General features: G+C 54.6%; 4 protein-coding genes across 4 annotated transcripts; 1 reads left to right on the top strand and 3 right to left on the bottom strand.

Annotated features, from left to right (window-relative positions):
• Positions 1–9: 9 nt before the first annotated feature.
• Positions 10–1,767, bottom strand: KRP23_359 (uncharacterized protein; the record flags this gene model as incomplete). The annotated part of the gene is made up of 1 exon (XM_067888240.1): positions 10–1,767. One exon carries the CDS (start codon positions 1,765–1,767, stop codon positions 10–12), a length of 1,758 nt encoding a protein of 585 aa, XP_067750916.1.
• Positions 1,768–4,541: 2,774 nt separating this feature from the next.
• On the bottom strand, positions 4,542–5,925 carry KRP23_358 (uncharacterized protein; the record flags this gene model as incomplete). Its single annotated transcript, XM_067888229.1, has 3 exons — positions 4,542–5,107; positions 5,179–5,426; positions 5,498–5,925. The coding sequence occupies 3 exons, from the start codon at positions 5,923–5,925 to the stop codon at positions 4,542–4,544; spliced, it is 1,242 nt and encodes a 413-aa protein (XP_067750915.1).
• A 518-nt stretch (positions 5,926–6,443) lies between these two features.
• On the bottom strand, positions 6,444–7,239 carry KRP23_357 (Isoamyl acetate-hydrolyzing esterase 1-like protein; the record flags this gene model as incomplete). Its single annotated transcript, XM_067888216.1, has 2 exons — positions 6,444–6,999; positions 7,070–7,239. The coding sequence occupies 2 exons, from the start codon at positions 7,237–7,239 to the stop codon at positions 6,444–6,446; spliced, it is 726 nt and encodes a 241-aa protein (XP_067750914.1).
• A 504-nt stretch (positions 7,240–7,743) lies between these two features.
• KRP23_356 (uncharacterized protein) lies at positions 7,744–9,268 on the top strand (the record flags this gene model as incomplete). The annotated part of the gene is made up of 3 exons (XM_067888204.1): positions 7,744–7,790; positions 7,862–8,246; positions 8,363–9,268. 3 exons carry the CDS (start codon positions 7,744–7,746, stop codon positions 9,266–9,268), a joined length of 1,338 nt encoding a protein of 445 aa, XP_067750913.1.
• Positions 9,269–9,820: the final 552 nt, after the last annotated feature.

Raw genomic sequence — 9,820 nt, 5'->3', positions numbered from 1 at the left:
TCTAGCAAGCTATCGCCTCGTGTTCATCATGGTGGCGTTCTGGTTGGTCAAGTTGTAGGCCCGCTCGGCCTGCATCTGCAGCTCTAGCATTTGGTTGTACATTCCTTCGCGAGTGGCGGGCTGTCGCTGCCTTGGCATGGGAGGCATTTTGGGGTCGGTACTCTGCTTCATTCGCTGTCGGATCAGGAACTGCTGCTGCTGATACTGTTGTTGCTCGTACTGACGCTGCTGTTCGCTCTGGTAATAACTGGGAGGTGGCGGACGGAGCTCGCCCTCCATCAGCGCCGGCATCTTTCTGTCACTTGAGACGATGGCACTGCTAGGCCCGGTCGAGTTGTAGAAACTGTCATCAAGGTCGGACTGCAGCGAAGACGCCGAGCTGGACTGCCAGGACTCGGAGTATTCCGAGTCCGTGAGCGACATAGTGGACACGGACGCGTTGATCACGTCCAGTCTAGTGTTGCTGCTGCTGCTGTTGCTGCCGTTCCTGCTGCGGCCATCGTCCCTTGACGCCTTCTTCGGCTTCACAGGCTGCTGCTCAAGCTGCTCTCCCGCGAACGGCGACTGATCCTTCACCATGACCATACACATCTTGCAGCACGACACTTTGATCTTGCCTCGGCGTGAAAACGTCACCTTGCGAATGCGGCACTTGCTGCAAATGACAGCGCCACACGTCTGGCAGTTTGTGTGGGAAGACAACAGGCCCGACTTGGCGCGGCAGATGGAGCAGTGGTTGCCGCTCTGGTTCTTGCTGCTTGCTCCACGCAGCGCACCTGACTGCTTAGCCACCATTGCCGAGATTTTCTTGGCCTCGGCTCCGACGAGCGACGTCGGAAGGTTAAACAACATGTCCATCGCGCTGCGGTAGTCGCCCACTCCGCCAGCCGTGAGCGCGTCGGCCGAAGAATCGTACGCACCCTCCATAAACACCTCTACCTGGTCAGCGAGCTTGCCCGGTCGGAAGATGAAGCAGAAGGACAAGTTGGTGCGCACGATCGAGTTGTCATCAAAGTGCGGGCAATTGCGGACCGCAACGGACTCCAGCACGTGGTAGCCAAAGCGTTGGCCGTTAGCGTCTTCCGACACACCCACGTACTCCATGTAACAACAGTCACGATTGCCTCCCACCGTGCGGGACAGCTTCCACTTGAGGCCGAGGTATGACGACCGAGTCTGACGAATCGTTTTCAACGCGGCACAGTCGATGAGCGAGTCGTCTCCGAGGAAGGCGGAGAGAGTCTTCATCTCGTCGGTCGTGGACTGGTAGAGTCCGTAGACCAGGTCGTCCACGGAGCCATCCACGATGCCGTAGCCGATCACCATCGGCTGAATGCTCTTGCGGCTCGGTTCGCCGTCATCTGAAGACCGCGTCGACACGGACAGATGCCCCATGTCTTCGTGTCCGGAACGACTGTGAGAGCTCGTGACGCTCATCGACGGACGCGACCGCGCTGAGTATCCGTACGAATCATTACCGCTCGAAGCGGACGAGCCTCCATTCGACGGCTCGGTACCGTACAGTCCGAGCTGGTGCGCCGCGTTTTGCGTACTGCGTTTCCGGTAGCAGTGCAATCGTTCCTTGGACTTGGCCAGCTTCCACGTGTGCGCGTCGATCAAATTGCGTCCGTCCTTGACGTAATGGTCCAAGTCCCGCTTCGTCTCACGGACGATGTCGCTCGCCAGCGTCCGGTAGCTCTGCACCTCCGTGGGCAGCAGATCGAACTTGGCGAAGTAACCCGCCGGCAGTGGGAAGCGCAGTTGCATGGTCTGTCTGCTCGTCTACACGATTGGTCTGTTCGCAAAGTCTCCAAATGTCCGTCACTAGGTCTCCGCTGCTTGACTGCGGTCTCTGTTAATCGCCAAGTGGAATTCACGTGACGGAATGGCGAGTCAATCGTGAAGTGGGGTCCTACGAGTGCTACGGAGAGGAGAGGGAGGGAGACTCGAGGAAGCAGAGGAGGCAGCTGGTAAGCTAACCGTGTCGTCCAGTGCCCAGCTGGGTGTAAAAAGTTGGCGAGTGACAGCTGAATCCGCTTGAGCTGCTCTCTTGGCTCGCAGTCGCCGCGAGCTTGGCAAAGTGAGCTCGCATGGCAAGAACCCGCGGCGCATTGACACCTCGCCGGCGCTTGCTGACGGCGGTCGGCATCCAACCGCGCGTGCAAGAAACCAGTCGCCAACTTCATTCCGATCCCGACGCAGTGGTAGGCCGGATTTGCATTGACAAGGCAGCAGCTTTGTCAGCCTGGCAAGAGCGGGGCGAGCATGTTGCCTGTTCAGGTTTGCTGCTGCGGACGCTCGGTGAACAACTGCCTATCCAATCTGAGTCGCTTTCCACAGTGTTCGGCCGTCAGTCAGCTGGATGGCGGGCACCACGCTGGTCGACGCCGATCCTGTTGGGGCGTATGAGCAACGGCTGCACTTGCATCGAGGCGGCTGGATGGCAAAACAAGTTGGCGCTGATATCCGTTCGCACGTGGCCATGACGAGCGCAGACTAGGGCACCGCATACAAGTCCACATGTACTCGCTGGATTAAACTTAGGACTATAATACCTTGATCACCAGCGGCTTGAAGGATCAATCTGCTGTCGACGTCCAGCTGACTTTGGACAGCCAGCAGTGATGAACGCGGCTGGGTGTGGCCAGAATCGTCACCAAGGATTTTTTTTCGTGCGCGTTCATAGTCTCCCCTCTTTCGGTGCAGGACTTGACTTGATCGGTTCCAGACCGCTCTCCTTCAAGGACTGTGGACGAAGACTCCAAGTGTACTCCGTGACAAAGGCTCGGTGCCGCCGCGACTGGACGAACGTGCGCATGAACGAGAAATCGGTCAGGTCAGACTTGTCCCTGTTGCGTCGTCGCGAGGTGCGAAAACTTGGGCGTCGGTGCTCGAGCACTGCGCAGGACCCACAACGTTCGCGCGGCAATGAATTCTAGCCGGTGGACGAGGAAGAGCAGTCGGCAGTCCAGCGTTCTCTCGATGCAGCCGGACGAACAATTACCGGATCTGCTGCATGTGCCCAGGTACCACTAGCAACATGATTGTAAACATGCCATCCAGCGTAGGCAAATACCTGCGGTATCCGCTGAGGTTGAACCCCGAGCACGTCTTCAGTTCGTTGATACTTCACTTCGTGTCGCGGTCAGCCTCAGGAATTACAGACCCGGTAGCACTGCGCCGTCCTAGATTGCAAGCAATGGTGGCCAAATAAAACCAAAGCTCGGTGAGGGGCGCAGCTCCGCTTAGAATTTCCAAGTGGGACCTGAGAACTGGAGAAATGACGAAGCCGAGAAACGTGCTCGTGTTCGAAGGCGATTTGAAGGAGGCCGTTCTCACATGACAACCATCACCACGCTACCGAGGACCAAACTCAAACTCACAAAAGTTGGCCGAAAGATTAACGTCTCGATGCAACTGATCTTCGTCTCTGAGTTTGACCACGCCGATGAGCAAGGTGCGTTCCCGAGCAGCAAAATACTCACAATGACTCCAGCGTTGATGGTTGGATGAAACGCAAGCGGATCTTGCTGTCCAATATGATGGCTTATCTTCGCGCTCGGAGGTTTCGAGCGGTGAAGAAATACGCCAAGTTCTAATTGATACACGTCTGCTTCACGACAAATCATTATTCACCATGGACGCATATTCGCCACAAGGGACGTCAGCCGCATCCACAACAAAAGGTGTGTCGATGAAGGCAGCACTAATGCTGAACATTCGAGAGTGTCCCCAAGCCGCATTCAAAGAAGTCGGCCCTGACGCGTCCTTCATTCACTCCTCTTACGCCAAAAGCTCCGACCAAGGTACCATTCCTCGACGACCTCCCAAGCCTTGCTTGTCACTCAACACCCAAAAGAGTACTTGTAATCGCTCAATCTCGGTGCAATTACCATGGAGGCGTTTTGTGCCGTCGTCGTTCCTCCTCATGCGGTTCTTTACGAAGAAAAACATAAAGCTGTTAAATTAAACCAAATCACGATTCTCCGAGCGTATCGATCCGCGTTACTCGGCCACTTCTCAAAGCGTGTATCCATTTTTTTTAACGTCAGATCAATTGCTGTGGCGGCACTCTTGCTAGTTCCTAGGATAGTGCTTTCAACTTGTTTGAAGTGCTGAATTTAAAATTCTATCCCCGGTTTTCGTGCTGTGGACGCTGCGCTGGAGATTTCCTACTGTACTTCATCACCTTGCTTGAAAACGAAGTTTTGCCGTTGGACTTCGTAAACAGAAAATGTTGACCTAGTAACATTACTTTCGAAAGTGTGTTGTGTATTCTGCTTCACTTTCAATACAAATATTCTCATCCCACGCAGTTGAGCCTCACCATGCAACCTGATTCACGGAGTTGCGAGGAAGCGACAGCCCTCCGTGTTATCAACTGCGACAGATATTCGACTCATAGTATAGCAGTAAGTGCACAAATGAAAGCAGCCGAGCAATCGGACTGATAGCTAAGTGTATGCAAAGATCTAACGCTTGGTTTTTGATGTTTACTGCCGACGCAATTATAAATGATACTACACAAACACACGTACTCACTACTTCGGCTCCATGGCAGTTCTTGGCTTTCTTAAGCTGATTCTCCATACACGTGAACTTACCAAGCCACGCGATGCCTTCTTCTCTTGAGCTGTGAGAAAACGAGAGATCCTTTGCGCCATCACCTGTGACGGATACTCGATCAGGTAAAAGGTTGCGGTGGAGAGTGCCAAAGTCAGAAACATCCGAGCAAATAATCGGTTGAAATACTTCGGCTGAGCGCTGATCGTCGGGTTCCACACGACGAAACTGTGCAGCAAGTAGACCGAAAAACTAATCTTGCCCCAGAACCGAAGGATGCTCCACTCGAACATCGCGGACACGCACGACGGATGAATCATTTCGATCACGAACACAAGCGTCAGCAAGGCGCTTACAAACGGAAATCCTTTTGCAGCAGGTACGGGGTTCACGTGCACCCAGTCAAAAAAGAGGCCTTGGAAGCAAACACTTAGAAGCACAGCAATGGCCAACCCTTCAATCAGGCGTAGAAGCAGCGTGTGCCACCAGCGGAATTTGAAGCCCGTCTTCTTGATCGACGAGTCCAACTTGACGAATACTACAGCTGCCAGTGAGCCCGACAAGAAGGTCGGGAGGTGGGGCTCCAGCGGTGTATGACTTGTCCGATACACGTACAGCCCTCGTGAATTATCCACCCAGCCAACGTAGCAGCGCCAAGCACCAGGCGCGTCGCAACCCAAGCAGCAGCCAAAACGAACAGCGGGATCACGAAGTAGTATCCAATCTCCAATGGAAGCGTCCACAGCACGTGAAAGCGATGGTCGAAATCGAATGTCAACGTCTTGTAGAGATCAAAATCGGCCGGGGCTTTCACAAGGAAATACCGATGCTGGTCCTCGAACGACAGCGGGAGATCGCGATGACTGTCACAGCGAACAAAGGATACACACGGAAAAACCGCTTCTGGAAGTAGTCGATCAACGCAAACACCCACGTACGAAAACTCGCACCTTGTGTCAACAGCTTCATGCACTTTTTCATGAAAAGCCACGTCAGCAAGAAGGATGACAGCACGAAGAACGCGTCAACTGCTACAGCACCAAGATTGAGTGACTGCATGTACTCTTTTGAGTGCTGCGTCACGACCAAAATCGCTGCAAGACCACGAACGCCATCGAGGAATAGCACTTTCGTCGGCGGAGCTGAAACTGGCTTGGGCTCCGGAACCTTTTCCACTGAAGACTTGGTACTGACGTTGGCGTGTCCTACGAACGTCTGGTCCTCTGAATCGGAGGACGACATCGAGGTTTCGGCGTCCGAAGATTCGATCACACTCAACTGGATCATTCCCGCGGGGGTTTCTGCGTCTCCGATTTTCAAGTCCTCGCCTGTCGGAGTATCATTCCTCGTGCTCCTGAGCATCGTGCGCTGCTTCGAGTCACGTAGCTGAACGCAGAGCCTTGGGGTAGCTTGGGAAGTGAAACGGGCGGTAGTAGCAGACTATCGCCACGAGCAAACGAGAACCCGGGCCATTGAAGCCGCCGATCACGCCTTGGACAGCATGGAAAATTCACAGCATCGGGGTTCGGTGAAAACACTCGACAGTTGGGATAGATTAGCGCGATCTGGCCGATGTCGTTCATACAAAGCGTAGGTAAGCGATAGGATGGCTTGTTGCGCTGGGCAAAATGCCTCGTCACTACATGTCCAGAGTGGGTTCCTTGACTCTTGCTACTGTGCAAATTGCCTGCATCCACCAATTTCGCAGCGCTTACCAGATCGCGATGATTGTACATGTATTTGAGGTTACCTGAACCTGACCTGTCAAGAAGAAAACACAGCTCAACCCCAGGCCAGTCCAGCAATGTCAGGACCGCATCCTGCACACATTATCGAGGTTCCCACTACATCTTCTAGCACCCCTGTAGAGAAAACTGCCATCACTGCAGCGCGTCGGTATGCGGAACGAGATCGTGCCAGTCTGGGAGCTGCCACTTGTTGAACTTGTCCAGCTCCTGCTTGTCGAACATGCCGTTGATGGCCACACTTAGCAGCTTGCCCACCTCCTTGTTGCCCTTGCCGGAGAAGTGCAGACCGTCCACAAAGTACGTCTTACGGACGCTCTCGTCCGGGAACGTTGTGTTGAAGTACGTGTGCAGGTCCAGCACATGAACATTCTCAGCCGCCGCCAGCTCCACGCACGCTTTGGCGTACTTAGCGGCCGACGCGTTGCTGCGGTCGCCCTGGCGCGCCGAGTCGATGACGCAGGGCGGCGTGATGAGCAGTACGTGGCCGCCCGGGGCTAGCAGCGGTCGAACCGTCTGGACAATGGACTGCAGATTGGCGCGGTAACTCTGCAGCGATACGAACTGCGCCTTGTCCGGCCCATGCTCGAGGACGGCGTCATTTGCACCCAGGAAGACCGTGACGAAGGACGCCGAGTACTGCAACTGCAGCTCCTGGGCGAAGACCGGCATGCCATGTTGAAGTACCCATCTAAGTAACATCAAGTCCATAATAACATCTATAAATAAGAAATGATTTTTCTTAAGTGGCAAGCACGTACTTGGAATTGTAGCCCGAGAGCCCTCGGTTGACACAATCCACCGAGCGCACGTAGTGGTTCTGCAGCAGCGTGATGAAGCCGCTCTTGTCGGGCTGGCTAGCGTGCTCCGTGATGGAGTCGCCGATGAAGTAGAAGACTGGGCGACGCTCGCCGGAGAACGTGAGACCCATGGCGCTGTGGACTGATTCCAGGGGGCACTTCAACGCAGGATGTGTTTCAATTCGTTGCGTGAAGAACACAATTCAGTGTCTGCCACACTAAGATCACGTTACGTTGGGTACCTCCGCACGGAACCAGTGCTTTGGATCCCTACCACATCATCTCTCACGTTTAGAGTGCTGTTGGTACAGAGAATCCTCTCAATACGCGCAGGGGTTTACTAATTCGATTTAAGAGGTATTTGATTTACATGATGATCTCTACTGGATTAGTTTCCATTTATGATCAGAAATATCGGGATATCGAAACGACGAGGTGGTCTCATTGAGAAGGATCTCTGTAAAACACATCTGATGTTCTCCCATTGGCTAATATCTTGAAACGACACATGTCGCATACGAGTCCATTGACTCGTCTACGGCTCAAGTATGAGTGTATCACCGCTTCTTTGGGCGTCACTTCCCGATCTGCTTCATCCGCCATGGGTCTCTGGTCCAAAGCCGGCGTCACGCACAATGTGGACCGCCTACATCTTCACGTTCTTCTTCTGGTCCGCCCGAAGGTATCAATCGTCCCCAATGTAGCAATGTAGCCATGTATCATTCCTCACCTTGTCCGTCATCGCAACTGTAGTATTCTGTTCCAGCAGGTCGTGGCTGGCTACGTGTTCGTGCTCACGGCCTCCAACAAACCCGTGGGTATCGTCAAGGGCATCCAGGGCATCTCGCAGCTCGTCTTCTCGCTACCCGGCGGCTATTTCGCGGATCGTATCCGTCGCGACACGATCCTGAAGCTCTCGGGAGCCATTGGCATCGTCGGCGCCGTCATCACCTTCGTCTCCGTGGAGTTGACGTCCATCAACGGCCTCTACGTGGCGTTCGGGCTCTGGGGCCTCTTCGCAGCCTGCCAGAGCCCCGCCATGGAGGCGTTGTTCGCTGACTCCATCCCCCCTGGCAAGCGCAGCTTCCCGTTCATGATCAAGTACAACATCAGCAACTTGGCGCAGATGCTGGGGCCCGTGCTGAGCATCATGCTTTCCTCTTCTACGGAGACCAGTGGCAGCTGCCGGAGCTCAAGCCTGTGCTCGAGTTCGGCTGTGTCTTGGCTGTCGTGGGATCGCTCATCCTGTTCCAGTTCGATGACGACCGGGCCAAGGACTATCTGGTCGACAAGACTCAAGAGGAGAAGGAGGAGGAAGTGCTGCTGGAGAAGATGATCGCACCGTCTCCGCTGCGCACGCCCAAGCTGGTAGGCAATGGTAATGAATTCGACATGGTGTACGACTACTCGGACGAAGACGACATCACAGTGGACGACAAGTCTCCCCCGACGGCGACCGAGAACACGGCGCTGCTGCTGCTGAAGGGAAAGACCGCCAAGGAGATGGATCTGGAACGACAGCAGCGTCTACAGGAGGTGGAGGAGGAGGAGGAGGGATACATGGCGCACCTGGACGCCAAGTTCCTCTGCTTTCGCACCAAGCACGTGCCGTACATCCTGTTTGTGTCCGACTTTATCCTCAGCAACGGGGCCGGCATGACGATCAATTTCTTCCCGTTGTTCTTCAAGGAGGAGTACGGACTCACGCCGATCCACGTCTGCGCGCTTTTCATGAGCCAGCCGCTTGTCGTCATGATCCTGTCGTTTATCGCGCAGCGGTTGTCCAAGCCGTGCGGACGCATGCCGATCATTGCCTTCACCCGCGCATTCTCCGTTGCGTGTCTATTCTCCATGGCGTACGCACAGCCGATGGCTCTGCAGATTGCGCTGTTCCTGATGCGTGGCGGGATGATGCGCTGCTCGCAGCCTCTCCGTCGGTCGATCCTGATGGACTACGTGCCCAAGAACCTTCGTGCGCGCTGGAATGCTTTGGAGGGTCTGTCGGTCTTTTCGTGGTCCGGTAGTGCAGTTCTCGGCGGCTTCTTGATCGACGCGTATGGATACCGAATGTGCTTCATCATCACGTCGTTCGTCTATTGCGTGGGTCTATCCTTCGAGATGGCTCTGTTGCCGCTCACAAAACACGCCGTTGAGAAATAGGAGATAGATATCCGTTGTAGCACGTACAGTACGAGGTATTGCCGACAATGAACTTGTGTTATCGAATTGAATAGTGTTTCTTTGCGTAAAACCGGAAGACCAGACGATTGCATTTTACTTACGCAGAGGGCTGGTGCAGCGCCGCACCATCCATTGAAGAGCTGCTGTATGAAACCTCACTGCCGTTGTCGCCACTCACAGTCGAGCTCGTGTTGGTGCTGGGGTAATGTGCAACACCCTTCTTAGCCGACAGCATACTCGCACGGGCTACATCCATTGCGCTCATGCTCGTCACGGAGCTGATGCACGACGTGCAGAACGTCACCTTTCGCCTCGACAACTGCAGGTCCGGGTCGACGAAGCTCAGCTTCCGAACCACTTTGCACGCGTGGCACACGTGACCAAAGCAAAGCTTGCACGTGCTGTCACTCTTGGCAAAGTCTCCGAGGCGGCGGCCGATCGGCGCGGAGCAGGTGACACAAACGCTCTTCTTGTTTGGAGTACCAAGCTGCTTCGCCTCGGTGTAGGCCTTGTCGAGCATGAATGCAAGCT

Source organism: Phytophthora ramorum (genome assembly GCF_020800215.1).
Source record: "Phytophthora ramorum isolate Pr-102 chromosome Unknown Phyram_PR-102_s0001, whole genome shotgun sequence".
Lineage (NCBI taxonomy): Eukaryota > Oomycota > Peronosporomycetes > Peronosporales > Peronosporaceae > Phytophthora > Phytophthora ramorum.
This window is presented reverse-complemented; position numbering and strand designations above follow the sequence as displayed.